Source organism: Nicotiana tabacum, chromosome 13 (assembly GCF_000715075.1).
Source record: "Nicotiana tabacum cultivar K326 chromosome 13, ASM71507v2, whole genome shotgun sequence".
Lineage (NCBI taxonomy): Eukaryota > Viridiplantae > Streptophyta > Magnoliopsida > Solanales > Solanaceae > Nicotiana > Nicotiana tabacum.
The window spans coordinates 45317986-45340808 of NC_134092.1; the positions used below are offsets into that span (position 1 = coordinate 45317986).

At 39.9% G+C, this 22823-nt stretch overlaps 1 protein-coding gene across 1 annotated transcript; it reads right to left on the reverse strand.

Moving 5' to 3' along the window:
- Window positions 1–19438: 19438 nt before the first annotated feature.
- Window positions 19439–21211, reverse strand: LOC107771544 (threonine synthase, chloroplastic-like). Its single transcript, XM_016590931.2, has one exon. The coding sequence runs from the start codon at window positions 21096–21098 to the stop codon at window positions 19605–19607; it is 1494 nt and encodes a 497-aa protein (XP_016446417.2). The 5' UTR covers window positions 21099–21211; the 3' UTR covers window positions 19439–19604.
- Window positions 21212–22823: the final 1612 nt, after the last annotated feature.

Consider the following 22823-nt stretch of genomic DNA (forward strand, 5'->3'; position numbering starts at 1 on the left):
AGGTCTACAACTCAAAATATGATAAAAATGGCCAAACCCTCGATTTTGGAAAATATATTATGTTTCCCAGGTATTTGCACATCGCGATCGCGGAAATACACATGCGATCGCGAAGAATAAATAATGACTGCCACAACAATGCACTACGCGATCGCGAAAAAGAAATGACACTGCCCCACGAAGAGGTACTACGTGATCGCGGAAGAAGAAAGGCAAACACGGTTCATCACTACCTCAAAGTACGTGATCGCGCGCATAGCTATGAGAACGCGAAGAAGCAATCACTCACACAAACGCGATCGCGGACTTATCCTTGCGAACGCGAAGAGGGTAAAGGACCAGCACACCAAACAACCTTCGCAACCGCGGTTACACCTACGTGATCGCAGAGAAGGACACCAGAAATGCAGCATTCCAAAACATAAGAAAATGGCTCGTAGCCCATCCAAAACACGCCCGGGGACCCCGGGACCCCATCCAAACATACCAACTAGTTCCATAACATAACACGGACCTACTCGAGGCCTCAAATCACATCAACCAATGTCAGAACTATAAATCGTACCTCGAATCGAACTTATGAACTTTTTAATCTTCCAACTTCCAAAACTCGTGCTGAACCATATCAAATCAATCCGGAATGACGTCGAATTTTGCATGCAAGTCCCAAATGACATAACGGAGCAAATCCAACTCTCGGAATCCAATTTCGACCCCGATACAACCAAAGTCAACTCTTGGTCAAACCTCTCAACTTTCCAAATCTTCAACTTTCCAATTTTTGCCGAAATGCTTCAAATTACCCTGCGGATCTACAAATCCGGACGCACGACTAAGTCCAAAATCACCATACGAAGCTATTGGAATCATCAAAATGCCATTTCGGAGTCGTCTACACAAATGACAAAACTCCGATCAACTCTTACTGCTTAAGCTTCTAAAACAAGAATCCTTCTTCCAAATTGATCCTGAACCATCCGAAAACTGAACTCGTCCCTACACACAAGTCATAACACATAATACGAAGCTGCCCGAGACCTTACGCCTTCGAACGAGGCGTTAATTCTCAAAATGAATGATTGGGTCGTTACATTCTCCCCCTCTTAAATAAGCATCCATCCTCGAACGTGCCAAGAACCGTTCTGAAGTCATCAAATCACCGAATGTACTCATCATACACACACCCTGTGGGTGATCCCACATCACCCCAATCCACGTAGGCCTGATGACACCATCCTAACTGAAAATTATTCCTTCCACCCATACTGGTAAATCTTAGAATCAAATTTCTCAACATCCAACCATTTTCAAGTGACCCGATTCCTATGTCAACACTCGGTATCAACCTCAACCAGCTGCAACAACTTATGCCTACACCCACAAGTACAACCATACGACATGACACATCACACATATGCCCTTAACAACAACTCTGGCCACAATAGTTGCCCATAATCAAATCTAGCACCGGTAATTAGCCACATAACTGTTAGAATCCTGTTCCAAACCTTCACAACACTGACAACAATGCAAGAAACATGAAGACCTCATAACTATTCACCTGAATCAACAAGTCACATCTAACGCCACCTGGGCACATACCTCGCAAGCTAAAACCCGATAAACACAATGCGGATATGACTAAGTATGCAAGGAGAAACACATAAGAGAACTATCAAACAAGCCCGACAGGCACAACTCCCTATCAGTACCATACTATGAATCGATTTCACAAGGGAGAATCAAAACACATGAACTAATCACACAGATCTCATTCTGATTTAACTTCCATCACGGTATGTATCCCGGTTCAACATATCAACCATATGAAAACACGAGGATTCCATCATCAGCTCTAAATCACAAGTAATACACACATCATACCAACTGAAACCTTCCACTAATTCAATTTCCCCCAACAAAGTCACAACACATACTGAACTCCCACACCGGTAGAGCATTTAAACCACGAATCGTAACCAACCATCCAGAAATCACATCAAAACTACCAAAATGAGTAATAGAAAGCCACTTTTAGTCTCATAGCTCTCAATAATGAATGAAGACAAAATGATAAACATGGGCTACCACTATAGAATCTCCCAACAGGGGTAAACACATAAGCGGAGTACAAAATCATAAAGCTCACTAGTATGTGAAGTAACATAGGAGGACTCACCTCGATAAGCAGAACCGAAACAAAATACGAATGTTGCCCCTCTATAGCAAATCGAAACCATACATGTACAACATCATCTGGTGCAGCGTCCTTATCCCTACCGTATAAAGTACATCAACGGGATGGTCCTCCCCCTCTTTGGTGCCCTCTACTCGCCTGACCTGTACCCCAAGCTGGCAGTGCAGGAATATCTGCAACTGGAGCAGAACTCATGGCCTGAATACCCCACTGTGACACATCTGCCCGGATTCTAGACCATCTCTCAACATCTGGATGGTATCTCCACACTTAAAGCAACCTCTCTACTGATGTGGCTACGGAAGTTATTCGGTACGAGAACCCTAAGACCCATGGGCACCTAGAACACCGTGCAAAGCCTGAAGTGAAAACTGAACTGGTTGACTCACAAAACCTTTACCATGTCGTACCCTACCTCCAAAATAGGGACCAGTAGGTCCTCCCGGTCTGTGAGGCCTCTTAGCCTCTCTTCCCTCTCTCTCCTGACCCCGCATGCCCTCTATCTCATGGTCCCGCATGCCCTTTAATCGGTGAGTGATCTCTACTACCTATTAAAATGGAACATCCGACTCCAACTCCTGAGCCATGCTGAATCGGATATCATGATTGAGCCCCTCAATGAACCTGCGGACTTGCTATCTGACTGTAGAAAACAAAACTGGTGCATGTCTGGACAAATCACTGAATCTAACGATATACTCTGACATCGACATAGTTCCCCAGCACAGCTGCTCAAACTCCACGCGCCATGTTTCCAAAAGGGTCTGGGGAACAAACTCTCTCAAGAACACCTCTGAAAACTGAGTCCATGAAAGTGAAGCTGCATCGTGCAGACTACCCAACTCAAACGCTCGCCACTACTGATATGCCGCTCCCTTAAGCTGGAACGTAGTAAAAGCAACCCCACTCATCTCCACAATACCCATAGTGCGTAGAATACGGTAGCACTCCCCTAGGAACCCATGCGCATACTCTGAAGCCAAACTACTAAAAGTAGGAGGGTAATACTTCATGAACCTCGCAAGACTAAGTTGTTCTTCCTCAGATGTTAATGCCCTACCTACGGGCGGAACTGGGATAACAAGTTGTGTCGGCATGACACCTGGAATCTAACCAACATGGACTCGCTACTCCGGAGTACGGGCGGCGAGAGTCTGAGCTCCTCCCCCAATCTGTGAAGTAGTTGGTGCCACCGGAATCAACCCCGCCTGAGCCAATGTACCAAACATGCTCAGGAACTATGCCAAAACCTCCTGAAGTCCCAAGAAAGCAATAGGCGCCTCTGGTGCCTATCCCCCAACCGGAGCTACCGGCGACTCCTTAACTGCTGCTCTACCAGGTGCTCTAGGTGTGGTATGTGCTCTTCCTCTCCCTCTCCCTCTCCCTTTCCCTCTACCTTGGCCCCTAGCAATACCGCCTCTAGGGGCAGCGTCGTCGATAACTGCAGCTTGTGTCCTCACCATTTGTGAAGGAATAGAATGACAAAGGTTCAAACTCTGAGATAAATAAACTTGCACGATAGGAATGAAAGAAGTGAAAATGTCCTAATAGTTCCATAGCCTCTCGAAGATAAATACATACGTCTCTGTACCGATCCTCAAGACTCTACTAAACTCGCTTATGACTCGTAGAACCTATGAACCTAGAGCTGTGATACTAACTTGTCACGACCCCAATTTCCCTCCGTAGGATGTCGTGACGGCACCTAGTCTCTAAGACTAGGTAAGCCTAATAGTTACTGAATTAATAGAAGAATTCAACCATCAACTTATAAATATGAAAAAAAAATCCTTATACACAACTTACAATCCCAAAACCAGCAGTACAAGTCATAAGATCTATTATGTTTGCTAGAAAGTCCCTAAATACAACTGTTCGGAATAGAATTTAAACAGTACAAGTACAATATCAGAAAGTGACTCTGAGGCCTGGAAACGCGATGGTGGGTTTACCTTGAGTCTCCACAGCAATGCTCGACCAGCTAGCTAATAATCAACAATAACCGAGGCATCTGAGATCTGCACAAAATGTACAGAAGCGTAGTATGAGTTCACCATAGGGTACCCAGTAAGTATCAAGACTAACCTCGGTGGAGTAGTGACGAGGAACAGTCAAGACACGCACAGGACTAAACAACCTGAACAAGTATAAATATAGAACTAACGGGAAACAATATCAGTATAAAGCAAGGCATGATGACAATAATAATACAATGTTTATAATAGAGACTAAAAGAAAAACAGTTAGCAACGAGACACAACAGGTAATAACACTGTAGAGTAAGCTGAACACAGTTCAAAATTGGTGAAACCAAATAAAGGAAGACAAATGACAACTCAGTAGGAACAACCGCTTTCAGACCAGTTTTATCCAAGAATTTCCATGAGGTACCAAACCTCAAAATCACAAATCACGGGTCCCAATTCATGAAACCTAATCACTTGGCATCTTATGCCCATATTCAGCACTGCCCAAGGAATGACAATATCTAGTATTCGTACAGACCACTCACTGCGAACAATAATAATGACTCATGACTGCACGGACAACTCACATGCCTACAGGATAACTCTCACACATAAGGCAAGTACACGGGGGTACATGTAAATGGTCAAAACATCAGGATTCTTCTTCTTAGACTGATATGGGTGATTTATCTATGTGTATGCTTGTGCAAGTATTCTACCACAATTCAGGTCAACAAGTAAAAGTAGAGACAATGAATGGCATATAAGAAAGGATCACCACAAAATGTACAGTGTAATAAAGTCAGCAATGAAATTGAAACAACGAGTAATACCATAAGATTAGCTACACGGAACTAAGCAAATAGCGCAACACGAAAAAAGATAATTAGTAGTATACTAAGGAAACAACAATCAAATACAAGTACAAAAGAATGGGTGAAATGTCAACTAGAGTCACAACCGAGGTACCGTCTCGTAGTCTCAAATCATAAAATGAATCACAATCTTTCCTTATATCACCGCGGGAGCCTTTACATTTAGTTTTGAAAAATTAGTTTTTCCGAAATAGCATCCCGCGTTTTAGCCCACCTTATCACACCGCATAGCTTCTAGTAGTTCCCCTACTAGACACGTGAATCAAGCCCACCTTATCTCACCACATGCATTTTAACTCCCAGACCTTGTACCACCGCATGCGTATCAATAATAATAACAGCACAGCAGAAACCTCGTGCGAACATCATAACAATAGCACGGCAGAAACCTCGTACAAACATCATAACAACAGCACGACAGAAACCTCGTGCAAGCATCATAACAATCCCCTCAACAATAGATAATAACTCAACAAAATGACTTTCACAATATGTGCCCATATACCACAACATTTCCTCAAACAGTTTCAATATCACAACCACGCATAGCCCTCGGCTCAACAACACTGAATACAACAGCATCAACAATAATAACACGAGGATACGGCAAGTAAATCAACTCAGAAACTTTAGAACACAAGGAAACGGTAGAACGAGCTCACAAAGAATGACATAACAAGGAATAACGGTCTCAACCAGAATAGCTCAGCAAGGAAGACATAATGTGTAGCAAGGATTTCACAAAAGTACAATTCGACGATAAGAGAGATAACATGAATCAATGATTCCAACTAAAGATAAGTCAACAATGAAAAGGGATAACAAAACTTCATTTAAGGTTGAGCAATTACGGAAGAGATACAACAAGCTCAATTAAGGATAAGCAATTATGGAAAAGATAATAATAACTTCAATTAAAGATACACAAGTACAGAAAAGATAGCATGGCAATAAAAGAGGTAACAACTTCAGTTAAGGCACATAAGAGTTTAATCGATAATAAGGGTAGAACATGAAGCAATTAATTCCAAATAAGCCACATAAGGGTGAATTTAGTAAATGGAGGATTTAACATAGAAAAACAACTTCATATCTAATGAAAATAAAAACCTAAGAGTTCTAAACGATCAAATTTTCACAAATAAATCCGAGCACGTACTTGTCACATCGTGTACACGGCCTTCACATGACACAATTAGCACAATGACTCAAATTCTAAGGGGTAATTTTCCCCACACAAAGTTAGGCAAGATACTTACCTCAAAGAAGCTAGGCCGATACTCTAAAATGAACTTCTCGAGTGAAACAACCTTCGGACGGCTCAAATCTAGCAAAAATAACTTCAAATCATAAATAAAATTCATAGAAAACAAACCTGGATAATAAAGCTTTGATCTTTATTTAATACTAAAAGGTCAACCCAAAAGTCAACTCCTGGGCCCGCATCTTGAAATTCTACCAAAATTACAAAATCCGAACACCCATTCGATAACGAGTCCAACCATACAAGAATTACCAAATTCCGAGATCAATTTGTCCTTCAAATCGTCATTTTACATTTTTGAAAGTTTTTCTCAAAATCCTCATTTTCCCGAACTCAAACCATTATTTAAAAGATGAAAATAAAGATGGAATCATGAAATATAATAAATTCCGGGTGAAGAACACTTACCTTAATGATCTGCTTGAAAAACCCACGAACAATCGCTCAAATCCGAGGTCAAAAACTCAAGATATGATAAAAATGGCCAAACCCTCGATTTTGAAAAATATATTTTGCTGCCCAGGTATTTGCACATCGCGATCGCGGAAATACACATGCGAGCGCAAAGAAGAAACAATGACTGCCACAAAAATGCAATACGCGATCGCGAAGAAGAAATGACACTGCCCCATGAAAACATACTACGCGATCGCGGAAGAAGAAAAGCAAACGCGGTTCATCACTGCCTCAAAGTACGCGATCGCGCACATAGCTATGCGAACAAGAAGAACAAAGTGGCAGCCTCCCCAGCAGGGTCAACACTATGCGAACGCGGAAGGCCTAATACGAGCGCGAAGAAGCAATCACTCACACGAGCGCGATCGCAGACTGATCCTTGCGAAGGCGAAGAGGAAAAAGGACCAGCTCACCAAACAGCCTTCGTGATCGCAGCTACACCTACGCGATCGCAGAGAAGGACACCAGCCACCAGAAATGCAGCATTCCAAAACATAAGAAAATGGCTCGTAGCCCATCCAAAACACGCCCGGTACCCCGTCCAAATATACCAACTAGTTCCATAACATAACGCGGACCTACTCGAGGCCTCAAATCACATCAACCAACATTGAAACTATGAATCGCACCTCGAATCGACCTTATGAACTTTCAAATCTTCCAACTTTCAAAACTCGTGCCGAAACATATCAAATCAACCAGGGAATAACGTCAAATTTTGCATGCAAGTCCCAAATGACATAACAAAGCTAATCCAACTCTCAGAATCGCAATCTAACCCCAATAACACCAAAGTCAACTCTCGGTCAAAGCTCTCAACCTTCCAAAACTTCAACTTTCCAATTTTCGCCGAAATGCTTCAAATTACCATCCAAACCTTCAAATCCAAATCCAGACGTGTGTAAGGCGGTCAGTGTCAAATATAATAACCCAACTAGGTTGGGGTCGAATCCCATAGGGAATAGGTGTGAAAAAGTTACTTGAATAATGTGAAACTTGACTTAAGCCGTAGTTCTACTCTGTTAGTTTAAAAAGAGTTTTCGAATTGTGAATTGTCAAGAACATCTATTTTTTTAAGAGAATTTGATTAATTTAATTAAGAAACCAAGGTTGTGTTCCCATCAATGGAATGTAATGCTATCGGTGTTAATATGATATATTTCTAATGGAAGGTCCTTTTATATGCAAATAGTTCCTAAATGACTACCCAATATTTTCCAATAACTAGGTAGTATTTCCTCTATGATTTTCCCAAATATAAAAGAGTTACAATTAAGAGCAACTAATTTATGCCAAGTAGAACCCACTTATCCATAAGCGATTCTATTAAATAAGGTTTAAAGCCTTGAGTTCTTGCTATTCAATTTTATCAAACCCTAACCCACTTTTCCAAGTAAAGATAGAGTAAAATGATACTAGTCAATGTTTGCAACCATCAACTATAAATGAAGCATGAGAAATGAATAGAAATCAACCAATCATTATATATATATATTCAATGGTAAACACCCATTAACGTTACACCCACCTAGGGTCCACAACCTTAGTATTTAAAGCTAGCTACTTATAATAGAATACAAGAATAAAGTAATAAATAAAGTCATAAAGCTTACAAAAGAGAATAAAGTCTTGGATTCTCTCTCAAAAGCTTCCAAAATAATGGTGTATTCAATGCTCTAAGTGTAGCCTCTTTTTCAAACAAGATAGTCCACAAAAACCCTAATCATTCTCTTGATAATGGTCTAACAATTGTGGTCAAAAAGTGACAAAATAACCCTGCAGATCAAGTCTGCAACCGCAGAATGGGTCGCAGAACGCTTTTGCGGTTCGCACATCTTCATTTTTTGCCGTAGAATTGATCATAACGTTTTCCAGTTTTCCATCACATTTTGCTTATGCGGTCCGCAAATTGGTTTCGCGACCGCATAACGTACCGCAAAATCATCTTCACTAGAACTCCTTTTGCTATTGTGCGATCATTATGCGGCCCGCATAAGAGTTATGCGACCGCATAATGGATTGCAAACTTGACTCTCAGAAACTATGATGATCTGCTTCATTCTGCGATGGGTCTGCGGTCCATACATCACTTTTGCGGTCACAGACCTGCCGCATTTCTGACTTTCCATGGGTCTTTTTCATCTTCTTGGCTCTTCAAGTCTGGTTTTCTGCAAAACACCAAAACTACATAAGAAATGACTTATAATTTTTTAAAAGATGAGCTAAAGTCTATGTAATTAGTCTCAAAAGTGCCGCATTTCTACGGCACATCAATGCCTGTCCAAAATCACCATACGAAGCTATTGAAATCATTAAAATGCCATTTCGGAGTGGTCTACACAAAAGTCAAAACTCCGGTCAATGCTTACCGCTTAAGCTTATAAAACAGGAATCCTTCTTCCAAATTGATCCCGAACCATCCGAAAATTGAACTCGGCCATACACGCAAGGCATAACACATAATACGAAGTTGCTCGAGACCTTATGCCGCCGAACGAGACATTAATTCTCAAAACGACTGGTTGAGTCATTACATTTTCCCCCTCTTAAACAAACGTTCGTCCTCGAACGTGCCAAGAACCGTTCCAAAGTCATCAAATCACCGAATGTACTCATCATACACACACCCGCGGGTGATCCCATGTCACCCCAATCCACATAGGCCCAACGACACCATCCCAACTAAAAAGTATTCCTTCCACCCACACTAGTAAACCTTAGACTCAAATTTCTCACTATCCAATCATTTCCAAGAGACTCGATTCCTACGTCAACACTCGGTATCAGCCTCAACCAGCAGCAACAATTTATGCCTACACCCACAAGGTACAACCATACGATGTGACACATCACACATACGCCCTTAACAATAACTTTGGCCACAATAGCTGCCCATAATCAAATCCAGCACTAGCAATTAGCCTCATAATCGCTAGAACCCTATTCCAAACCTTCACAATACTGACAACGACGCAAGAAACATGAAGACATCATAACTATTCACCCAAATCAACAAGTCACATCTAACTCCACCTTGGCACACACCTCGCAAGCTAAAACCCGATAAGCACAATGCGAATACGACTAAGTATGCAAGGAGAAACACATAAGAGAACTATCAAACAAGCCTAGCAGGCACAACTCCCTATCAGTACCATACTATGAATCGATTTTACAAGGGAGAATCAAAACACATGACCTAATCACACGGATCTCATCCTGATTTAACTTCCACCACGGCACGTAGCCCGGTTCAACATATCAACCATATGAAAATGCGAGGATTCCATCCTCGGCTCTAAATCACAAGTAGTATACACATCATACCAAAACCTTCCACTAATTCAATTTCCGCCAACAAAGTCACAACACATACTGAACTCCCACACCGGTAGAGCATCTAAACCACGAATCGTAACCAACCATCTAGAATTCACATCAAAACTACCGAAATGAGTAACAGAAAGCTACTTCTAGTCTCATAGCTCTCAATAATCAATGAAGACAAAATGATAAACATGGGCTACCACTATAGAATCTCCCAACAGGGATAAACACATAAGCACAGTACAAAATCACTAAACTCACCCGTATGTGAAGTAACATAGGAGGACTCACCCTAATAAGAAGAACCGAAATAAAATACGAATGAAGCCCCTCTATAACAAATCGAAACCATACATGTACAACATCATTTGGTGCAGCGGCCGCATCCCTACCGCAAAAAGCACATCAACGGGATGGGCCTTCCCCTCTTGGGCGCCCTCTACTCGCCCGACCTGTACCCCAAGCTTGCGGTGCAGGAATATCAGTAACTGGAGCAGAACTCGTGGCCTGAATACCCCGCTGTGACACATCTACCGGGAGTCTGGACAATATCTCACCATGTGGCTAGTATCTTCACACTTAAAACAACCTCTATGCTGATGCTGCTTTGCGACCTGTCCGTCACGTGTACCTTGAGACCCATGGGCACCTAGAACACCGTGCGAAGCCTAAAGTGCAAACTGGGCTGGCTGACTCACAAAACCACTACCATGTCGTACCCTGCCTCCAAAATAGGGACTAGTAGATCTCTCCCTGTCTGCGAGGCCTCTTAGCCTCTTTGTCCTCTCTCTCTTGAACCCGCATGCCCTCTCTCTCTCTTGGTCCCACATGCCCTCTAATCGGTGAGCGATCTCTACTACCTGCTGAAATGGAACATCTGACTCCAACTCCCTAGCCATGCTGATCCGGATATCATGACTGAGACCCTCAATGAACCTGCAGACTCGCTCTCTGACTATAAAAACAAAAACATGTGCATGTCTGGAAAAATCACTAAATCTAACGGCATACTATGACACCGACATAGTGCCCTGGCGCAGCTGCTCAAACTCTCCCGAAGGGTCTGGGGAACAAACTCTCTCAAGAACACCTCTGAAAATTGAGTCCATGAAAGTGAAGCTGCATCGACCGGACTACCCAATTCAAATGCTCGCCACCACTGATATGTCGCTACCTTAAGCTGGAACATAGTAAAAGCAACCACACTCATCTCCACAATACCCATAGTGCGGAGAATACGATAGCACTCCCCTAGGAACCCATGTGCATCCTCTAAAGCCAAACCACTAAACGTAGGAGGGTAATACATCATGAACCTCGCAAGTCTAAGTTGCTCTTCCTCAGATGTTGCTGCCCAATCCATAGGCGGAATTGGGATAACAGGCTGTGTTGGCATGACACCAGGAACCTGACCAACGTGGACTCGCTACTTCGGAGTACGGGCGGCGGGATTATGAGCTCCTCCCTCGATCTGTGAAGTAGCTGGTGCCACCGAAATCAACCCCGCCTGAGCCAATGTACCAAACATGCTCAGGAACTATGCCAAAACCTCCTGAAGTCCAGGGGTAGCAACAGGCACCTACGGTGCCTGTCCCCCAACCGGAGCTACCGACGGCTCCTCAACTGCTGCTCTTCTAGGTGCTCTAGCTATGGTACGTGCTCCTCCTCGACCTCTCCCTATGCCTCTGCCCCGGCCCTTAGCAATACCGCCTCTGGGGGTAGCATCGTCGGTAACTGCAGCTCGTGTCCTCACTATTTGTGAGAGAATAGAATGAACAAAGTTCAAACTCCGAGATCAATAAACTCGCACGATAGGAATTATAGAAGTGAAACTGTCCTAATAGTTCCATAGCCTCTCGAAGATAAGTACATACATCTCTGTACCGATCCGCAAGACTTTACTAAACTCGTTTATGACTAGTAGCACCTATGAACCTAGAACTCTGATACCAACTTGTCACGACCCCAATTTCCCTCCGTAGGATGTCGTGACGACACCTAGTCTCTAAGATAAGGTAAGCCTAACATTTACTGAATTAATAGAAGAATTCAACCATCAACTGATAAATATGAAATAGAAATCCTTGTACACAACTTACAATCCCAAAACCGGTAGTACAAGTCATAAGCTCTACTGAGTTTTCTAGAAAAACCCTACATACAACTATTCAGAATAGAATTTAAACAGTACAAGTACAATATCAAAAAGTGACTCTGAGGCCTGCGAATGCGACAATGGGTTTACCTTGAGTCTCCACAGCAATGCTCGACCAGCTAGCTAATAATCAATAATAACCGAGGCTTCTAAGATCTGCACAAAAATGTGCAGGAGCATAGTATGAGTACACTACAGCGGTACCCACTAAGTATTAAGACTAACCTCGGTGGAGAAGTAACGGGGAACAGTCAAGACACCCACTGGACTAAACAACCTGAACAAGTATAAATGTAGAACTAACGGGGAACAATATCAGTATAAATCTAGGCATGATGACAGTAATAATACAATGTTTATAATAGAGACTAAAACCAACAGTTAGCAACGAGACACAACAGATAATAACACTGTAGAGTAAGTTGAATACAATTCAACACCGGTGAAAACAAATAAAGGAAGACAAGTGACAACTCGGTAGGAACAACCGCTTTCACACCAGTTTTATCCATGAATTTCCACGAGGTACCAAACCTCAAAATCACAAATCACGGGTCCCAATTCGTGAACCCTAATCACTTGGCATCTTGTTCCCATGCTACAATTAATAACAGCACTGCCCAAGGAATGACAATATCTAATATCTGTACTGACCACTCACGTGCCAACAATAATAATGACTCATGACTACACGGACAACTTACGTGTCTAAAGGATAACTCTCACACATAAGGCAAGTAAACGGAGGTACATGTAAATGGTCAAAATATCAGGATTCATCTTCTTAGACCGATATGGGTAATTTATCTACGTGTATGCTTGTGCAAGTGTTCTACCACAATTCAGGTCAACAATTAAGAGTAGAGACAATGAATGGTACATAAGAAACTATCACCATAAAATGTATAGTGTAATAAAGTCAGCAATAAAATTGAAAAAACGAGTAATACCACAAGATTAGCTGCACGCAACTAAGCAAATAGCGCAACACGGAGAAAGACAATTAGTAGAATACTAAGGAAACAACAATCAATGACAAGTACAAAAGAATGGAGGAAATGTCAGCAAGAGTCACTACCGAGGTACCGCCTCGTAGTCTCAAATCATAAAATGAATCACAATATTTCCTTATATCACCGCGGGATCCATTACATTTAGTTTTGAAAAATCATTTTTTCTGAAACAGCATCTCGCGTTTTAGCCCACCTTATCACACTGCATGGCTTCTAGTAGTTTTCCTACTAGCCATCCGTATCAAGCCCACCTTATCTTACCGCATGCAATTCAACACACACCCCTTGTACCACTGCATGCATATCAATAATAACAACAGCACGGCAAAAATCTCGTGCAAACATCATAACAATTGCACGGAAGAAACCTCGTGCAAACATCATAACAACAGCACGGCAGAAACCTCGTGCAAATATCATAACAATCCTCTCAACAATACATAACAACTCAACAAAATGACTTTCACAATATGTGCTCATATACCACAATATTTCCTCAAACAGTTTCAATATCACAACCACGCATAGACCTCGTCTCAACAACACTGAATACAACAGCAACAACAATAATAACATGAGGATACGATAAGTAAATCAACTCAGAAACTTCAGAACACAAGGAAACGGTAGAACGAGCTCACAAAGAATGACATAACAAGGAATAACGGTCTCAACCAGAATAGCTCAGCAAGGAAGACATAATGTGTAGCAAGGATTTCACAAAAGTACAATTCGACGATAAGAGAGATAACATGAATCAATGATTCCAACTAAAGATAAGTCAACAATGAAAAGGGATAACAAAACTTCATTTAAGGTTGAGCAATTAAGGAAGAGATACAACAAGCTCAATTAAGGATAAGCAATTATGGAAAAGATAATAATAACTTCAATTAAGGATACACAAGTACAGAAAAGATAGCATGGCAATAAAAGAGGCAACAACTTCAGTTAAGGCACATAAGAGTTTAATCGACAATAAGGGTAGAACATGAAGCAATTAATTCCAAATAAGCCACGTAAGGGTGAATTTAGTAAATGGGGGATTTAACATGGAAAAACAACTTCATATCTAATGAAAATAAAAACCTAAGAGTTCTAAACGATCAAATTTTCACAAATAAATCCGAGCACGTACTTGTCACATCGTGTACACGGCCTTCACATGACACAATTAGCACAATGACTCAAATCCTAAGGGGTAATTTTCCCCACACAAAGTTAGGCAAGATACTTACCTCAAAGAAGCTAGGCCGATACTCTAAAATAAACTTCTCGAGTGAAACAACCTCCGGACGGCTCAAATCTAGCAAAAATAACTTCAAATTATAAATAAAATTCATAGAAAACAAACCTGGATAATAAAGCTTCAATCTTTAATTAATACTAAAAGGTCAACCCAAAAGTCAACTCCAGGGCCCGCATCACGGAATCCGACCAAAATTACAAAATCCAAACACCCATTCGATAACGAGTCCAACCATACAAGAATTACCAAATTCCTATATCAATTCGTCCTTCAAATCGTCATTTTACATTTTTGAAAGTTTTTTCTCAAAATCCTCATTTTCCCCAATTCAAACCACTAACTAAATGATAAAAATAAAGATGGAATCATGAAATATAATAAATTTCGGGTGAAGAACACTTACCCCAATAATTTGATTGAAAAACTCATGAAAAAGCGCTCAAATCTGAGGTCTACAACTCAAGATATGATCAAAATGGTCAAACCCTCGATTTTGGAAAATATATTTTGCTACCCAGGTATTTGCACATCGCGATCGCGGAAATACACATGTGAGCGCGAAGAAGAAACAATGACTGCCACAAAAATGCAATACGCGATCGAGAAGAAGAAATGACACTGCCCCACGAAGAGGTACTACGCGATCGCGGAAGAAGAAAAGCAAACGCGGTTCATCACTGCCTCAAAGTACGTGATCGTGCACATAGCTATGCGAATGAGAAGAACAAAGTGGTGGCCTCCCCAGGAGGGTCAACACTACGCGAATGCGGAAGGCCTAATGCAAACATGAAGAAGCAATCACTCACACGAACGCAATCGCGGACTGAGGCTTGCGAACGCCAAGAGGAAAAAGGATCAGCCCACCAAATGGCCTTCGCGATCACAGCTACACCTACATGATTGCAGAGAAGGACTCCAGACACCGGAAATGCAGCATTCCAAAACATAAGACAATGGCTCGTAGCCCATCCAAAACATGTCTGGGCCCCCCAGGACCCCGTCCAAACATACCAACTAGTTCCATAACATAATGCGGACCTACTCGAGGTCTCAAATCACATCAACCAATGTTGAAAATATGAATCGCACCTCGAATAAAACTTATGAATTTTCAAATCTTCCAACTTCCAAAACTCGGGCCGAAACATATCAAATCAACCTGGAATGACGTCGAAATTTGCATGCAAGTCCCAAATGACATAACAGAGATAATACAACTCTCAGAATCGCATTCCGACCCCGATACCACCAAAGTCAACTCTTGGTCAAACCTCTCAACCTTCCAAAACTTTAACTTTCCAATTTTTGCCGAAATGCTTCAAATTACCCTGCGGACTCCAAATCCAAATCCGGACACACGCCTAAGTTCAAAATCACCATACGAAGCTATTGGATTCATTAAAATGCCATTTCAGAGTCATCTACACAAAAGTCAAAACTTCGATAAACTCTTACCGCTTAAGCTTCTAAAACATGAATCTTTTTTCCAAATTGATTCCGAACCATCTGAAAACTGAACTCGGCCATACACGCAAGTCATAACACATAATATGAAGTTGCTCGAGACCTTACGCCATCGAACGGGATGTTAATTCTAAAAATGACAAGTCAGGTCATTATAGGTTTTCAAGAAGGTTAACTCAAAGTCTGCTTCCGCAAAAGCTGCTGATTCCAAATTTTATGATGTTTTTGACAACATCCTAAATGTTACTAAGGAAAGTGTGGGACTAGTCACAAGGAACCAAGCTAAATTGCTAAGACAACGAACATCTCAAGTGCAGTTCGAATTTATGGTTGTCTTTAGTTCATCATCTTAAAAAGGAACAACGTCGCCAAAGGCATCGAGAAAAGGTTTTTCCCAACTTAGCTTATTTGAGTCCAAGAAACCTTTCGTGAAAGCTGATAATAATGTCTTGAGAATCACTACTCCGTATAACATGTCCAAATATCATATTTATGAAAATTCATGTTGTTCTCCATCGTCTACAATGGTGATTCATGTGATGATGACAATGCTTCGTCCATAGAGGAACAAATTTCAAACTTAACAAAAGCGATTGAAAGCTTGCCCAAACATATGTAATATCAAGAAACTTGAATTGGCAAGTTGATAGATTAAGTGGACGGCCTAATAGAAAGAGATTCCAGTCATACACATAGAAAGTGTCCAGAAGTGCAAGAGAAGATTGATTTCCCGAAACACAAGTATAAGGACTATCAAAGACAAGTATGAGGTTGTTGTCAAATCTTCTCTTACATATGCAAAACCATATGCCGCAAGAATTGATGGCTTGAAGATGCCCGCTGGTTATCAACCCCCAAAATTTTAGCAGTTTGACGGTAAAGGAAATTCGAAGCAAGATGTGGCACATTTCGTGGAAACATGCAAAATTGTCGTTTGTCGACTGGTGGACTCATCCTCAATGTCGTTTAGGCTCTCTAGTTATGTCAGTTGTCCGCCGCCTTTATTTTCCATGCCCGAGATGGCCTTATGGTCAACTTCTATTCTACTTGTTGGAAGGTTCGTCCAGATCTCTTCTCGGGTCAACCCACTCAATATCCGAGAGAGGGTAGGCTTTTAGTGGCCGCAGAGACAACGGATAAGGCAACAGATGATATGTACGTGGAAATAAGAAGATCATAGATAAGTTTTTTCATGCCTCGACTCTCCCTCGGTTCGTTCGAAAATCATGGTAGTCTTTTCATGGAGATTACAATAGTTTGTTCGATCTCTTAAAGGGAATGCTCTTGATTGGTACACAGACCTTGAGTCTGGTTCCATTGATAGTTGGGAGAAATTGGAACAAGAATTTCTCAATAGTTTCTACAGCACAAGCATACCATAAGCATGGTGGAACTTACAAGGATGCGCCAATAGAAGGGAGAGCCAGTTATTGACTCTATCAATCGATGGAGGCATGCAAGTCTCAATTGTAAAGATGGACTTAATGAAGCTTCTGGGAATACAAGTCTCAACTATAAAGATAAACTTAGTGAAGCTTGTGGGATAGAATGTGCATTCAGGGTATGCATTAGGGTCTACAATACATCTTGCAATGCATAAAGTCTAAGACTTTCGAAGAACTTGCCACTCGCGCTCATGATATGGAATTAAGCATGGCTGCAGTTGGGAGTGAAGGGTCATCTATCCACGAACCTTGCAAAGGAAAAGACAAGCAAGATATCAAGAAAGTAAGAAAAGTTTTACCCAATGCCGAAAATAAAGAATCCATGAATGTCAATACTTCACCTGTGAAGTTCACCACTAAAGTAAGCAAGAAGTAGAGTGTGAAGATGACTTCTTTGGTGGATAAGGCAAATCGAAAACTGACTCTAAAGGAAATGCAAGAGAAATAATACTTATTCCTTGATTCTAACATTTCCGTAATCTTTGATGAACTCCTTGGCCTAAAACTTTTTGAGTTACAAGAAATGAAACGACCAAATTATTGTAAGTATCATCGATTGGTCGACCACCCTATTGAGAAATGCTTCATCTTTAAGGATAAAGTTTTGGAGCTAGCCCATGAAGGAAAGATCACACTTGAAGATGAGAAAGCAGACACAAACCAAGTTTGTATCACTCTTGGCCTGCTTAATCCATATGTGACTTTTAATATTGTTGAAGGATATGAAGAGAAAGGCTTATCTAGTGTATTTCTGCCAATAATTATCAAGTTTGGGGACTTTGAGTATGAGGATACAAACGAATTGTTATCTCTTCATATGCCAAGTGATTAGGATCTTCAAACAAAGATGGAGACAAAGTAGATCAACTTGACAATGAAGGCTAGACTCTTGTGACTCGCTACAAAATGTCGCAAAGTAAGCTCACGAAAGGAGTTGGCTAAACGACAAAGCTTTGTGTTGTAACATTGACGAGGAAGGAGTAAAAAGTGCAATCCCATCATGTCCATCATCCGAAGACACTCCAAAGTCTTCTCATAAACCTGAGGATGCTCACACAGCCAAAATCACACCATCGTGTCCATCGTCAAAAGACCCTCCAAAGTCTTCTCATAAAGTTGTAGATACTTGCATGGCCAAAATCAGTTTCACAGATCTTCTACTTGGTGAAACACTGCACAATCGTCCTTTATTGAATATGTGCTCGAGTAGAGGATAATTAGAATTTGATAAATGAAGGATCCGGAGTCAACATTTTTCCCATTCGCACAATGAAGGAACTTGGCATCTCAATTGAGAACTCTCTGAAAGCCACTTGACGATTTAAGGATTTAATAAAGGGGGAAAAGGGGCCATACGTGCTATCAAATTAGAGATTTCCATTGGAGAGATGCAATCGAGCGCATGAATACATGTGATTTACTCAAAGACTTCATACAACACGTTGCTTGGTAGGCCGTGGATCCATGAGAACAAAATTGTCCCATCCACATCTATTAATGTTTGAAGTATCATGAAGGCAAAATCCAAAAAAAGATAGTTGGTGACAATAAGCCATTCATGAAAGTTGAGTCATACTTCACTTATGTAAAGTTCTACTTGAAAAACTATAGTGAGGAAAGTCAAAGTTGGCTCACGAAGGTTAAAAGTGATATTGCGACGACCGAGAATGTTGAGCCCTTGATCAAAAGAGTTGAGGTGGCAACTGGTAAGAAAAAGATTGTCGCTAAGGGAGGTCAAAAGCCCCCAATATGAATAAGGCACCTCTAGCAGAAATTCAAATAAAAAGGTTTACATGTCTTAATAGGTGAGCAGTATTTCTTATCCACAATATAATCCAAACACCAACCACAGGCACCCTATCTGTCAAGAATATATACGATCTAGAAGAATAAAAAAGCAGCATATTCTTGCACACATCAACAACAGCTACAGCTGCTATTTGGCTCTAGATGCCTCCATATACATATATAACACATTAGAACATAACAAATTGGTAGATATTCTTGACATTTCATAGGTCATATCTTTAATAATAAACGTGTACTTTATAATACCAAGAAATTGACATACTTAAAACGGGTCTTGGCATATGATGCTGAAGACACCCAGTGGCAAAAACCAAAAAGTAAAAGTTGAAAACATAGATAAAATAAGTGAAATATATGTATTTGCTACTACTAACACTAACTAACTATGACTTGGACTTCAAGTAGTTGTTCAGAACATCCATGACTAATCCAAAATCTGCTTTTACTTCCACAGGTGGATTAGCAAACCGAGAAGCCATATCTGTGATCTCCTTAGAATGATATTCAATCTTGGACTGAGTAAACTTCAATCCATGAGCTGTGCTAACAACCACAGTTCTATCAGTTGGAGCAATAACCCCACTATTCCTAAGCTTCATTAGTGCAGTTAAAGCAACCCCTGTGTGTGGACATATAAACATCCCAGTTGAATCAGCAAGTGCAGTAGCATCCATTAATTCTTCCTCAGTTGCCTCTTCCACTATACCATTTGAATTCTTGAGTGCATAAACTGCTCTGTCAATAGAAACAGGGTCACCAATCTGTATAGCTGAAGCATATGTTGTATTTGCCTTAACTGGCTGAAAATTAGTCCACCCTGACTTGTAATACATATATAAAGGATTAGCATTTGCAGCTTGAGCACAAACCAGCCTTGGAATCCTATCAACTAACCCCATTTCTTGACACATTTTGAACCCTTTGTAAAAAGCATAAATGTTACCTAAATTCCCACCAGGAATAATAACCCAATCAGGCACTTCCCAATCAAACTGCTGCAAAATCTCAATTGCTGCAGTCTTTTGCCCTTCAAGCCTCAAACTGTTTAAAGAATTAGCCAAATATATAGGCAACTCTGAAGTAACTTCACGAATCAGTTTCATACATCCATCAAAATCTGTGTCAATGCTGATGACAAAAGCACCATTGGCTATAGGCTGAACCAACTGCGCCATTGAAATCTTATTTGCTGGCAAAAACACAATAGATGGTATGTCTGCAGCAGCACAATAAGCAGATAAAGCAGCAGACGTGTCACCAGTTGAAGCACAGCCAACGCCAACCAAAGGGCGTTTCAGTTTTCTTAGCCTATTCACTTGGCTAACCAAAACTGTCATGCCTAAATCTTTAAAACTACCAGTATGACTAATACCACAGTGTTTCACCCACAAATCACTCATGCCTAAGTACTTTTTCCCAAATCTTTCAGCCCAAAAAAGATTGGAATTTCCCTCAAAAGCACTTACAATATCATCATCATCAATTTCAGGCAAAACCAATTCTTTCTTGGACCAAACTCCAGAGCCATAAGGCCAAGTTGTTTTCCCAACTCTAGAGTCAAACAAGGACTTCCAATATTTACCATCATATTGTTTCAAGGCCTCTAAGTCATGTTGCACATCAAGTAAACCCCCTGAATTACTTCTGTATATTATTTCATCAAGACAGTAGGATTCATCAGTAGGGGTATTGGTGGAGATAGAGTTGAAAGGTACATACTTTGCTGAAAATTTTAGAGCAGATTTCTTGGTTGTTTGTGGCAGAGTTGTTTGTTCGTTGCTAGTGGTGGTGGTGGTACAAGTTACTTTAAAAGGAAGGAACTTTGTGGGGTGGTGGGGTGGGGAGAGAATTGAAGAATGTGAAGAATAAGAAGCCATTGGTAAACACTGTGAGAGCTTTTGCTTTGGGTTTAGGTTTGGCTTTTTATTTGCAAGAAAACAGAGTAGGGGTTGCTGAATCTAACATAGAGAAGGGTGCACTCTACTACATAGATTTTGGCTATACAGATTCACACGTGTTTTATGTTTTCTAAAGGCAAGTGGATCTTCATTTTTACGTACTTTTTTGTAGTGTGTAATCACGTTAAATATTCAATTTGTGCGTTATTCCAGTTACTACTCTATTAAAAATGGTAAATTAATCAATTACTTTCCATACAGGCGTCCTTTTATGTGTTTTTATTTTTGTCAATTTCTTTATACTTTTTAGGTCATGAGCCTGTGGATATCGAAAAAAAGTATAAATACAGCCTTAACACCAAACTATTAACCTAAACATTTAAAAATAATACTAAAATTATATACTTTCTTACTTATAGTTAAATAATAAAAAAATCTTTTACAAAACAAGTGGCAGGTCTAACCTTTAAACTTGATAGGTTTAATTTTTTTGATTTTTAGTCCGGACACATTGTACTTCTGAAGTTAAGGGTTCAGAATTTAATTTTTGTTAAAAGTTTAATGATTGTTTACATATATAATTGTGCTTCATTTAACCTAAAGACTTAAAAATAAAATGAGAGATTACATATTACTGTAGTCGACACTATTTGCTTATTACTTCGAAAAGAACAATTTCAAGCTTTCTATTTTATCTTAATGAAAAATATTTATAGCAAAATTATTATTTTCTATATTACTCTTGAAGCTTTCTATATTATTATTTGGCTGTTATAGAAAAATATTATCTAAAGATATTGTTTTCCTATTCTAATGCTACATATAAATGATACAAATTTATTTAAATTTCAAATCTCAAAAGATATGAGAATTAAAGAAAGTAAATATATTCATGCCTGGAGTTTAGTCATGGAGTTTTGTGGCTGCTGGTAAATAGTTAGATAACTAGATGTGTTTGACTTAGCTATGGTTTTGTAAATATTTACTTGGTGATTAATGGAGTTTCTAGTTAACAAAAACAAAACTAATACATTATTAATCCATTGAAAACTTTGTCAGATGAAAAAAGATATGTGCATGATGGAAACTTTTGGTCAATGGAACGAAAATCTAATAGCAGTATATATTTTAATGAAATTGAGTGAAATCTTTAATTATGAAAGTAACATAATATTTTTTTTTATCAAACGTAGTTTATTAAAGTTTTAAAATATTTGATCATAATTTTTTAGACTTATTATTAATAATCTTAGATATTCTACATGGTTGTTATAGGTGATAATTTTACAAAGAGTATATTGCGATGAAGATGGTTATTGATGTCATAGGTAAAAAGTTGTTATAGAGAGGTTAAAAATATAACATAAAAATTTAGTTCCGAAAAAAGTTTGACTTTTATAGTGAATAACGGTTACATAAGAATGCTATTATAAAAAGGTCTAACTGTATATTACGATGTAAAAATAGTAAATTCTATAGAATCCCATAGAAAAAAAGATGCATCCGACCTAGCAAAAATAAAAACATTGTCTTTTATTTATGTTTGGCGCAGGCTAACATCTAATGTGAGAGCAATTTTTTTTAATTGTACTATAACGATCAGTTTGCACACTCATTCTTGCAACCTAAACTCAAAGTTTTCCCATTTTTCCTTTCTACCTCAACACTATAAAAAAGACGCTCTAATTTTCAGAAAATAATTAA

Bases quoted from the DNA above. Each gene is read 5' to 3' on its own strand.
- LOC107771544 (XM_016590931.2), bottom strand. From the start codon at position 21,098: ATGGCTTCTTATTCTTCACATTCTTCAATTCTCTCCCCACCCCACCAC.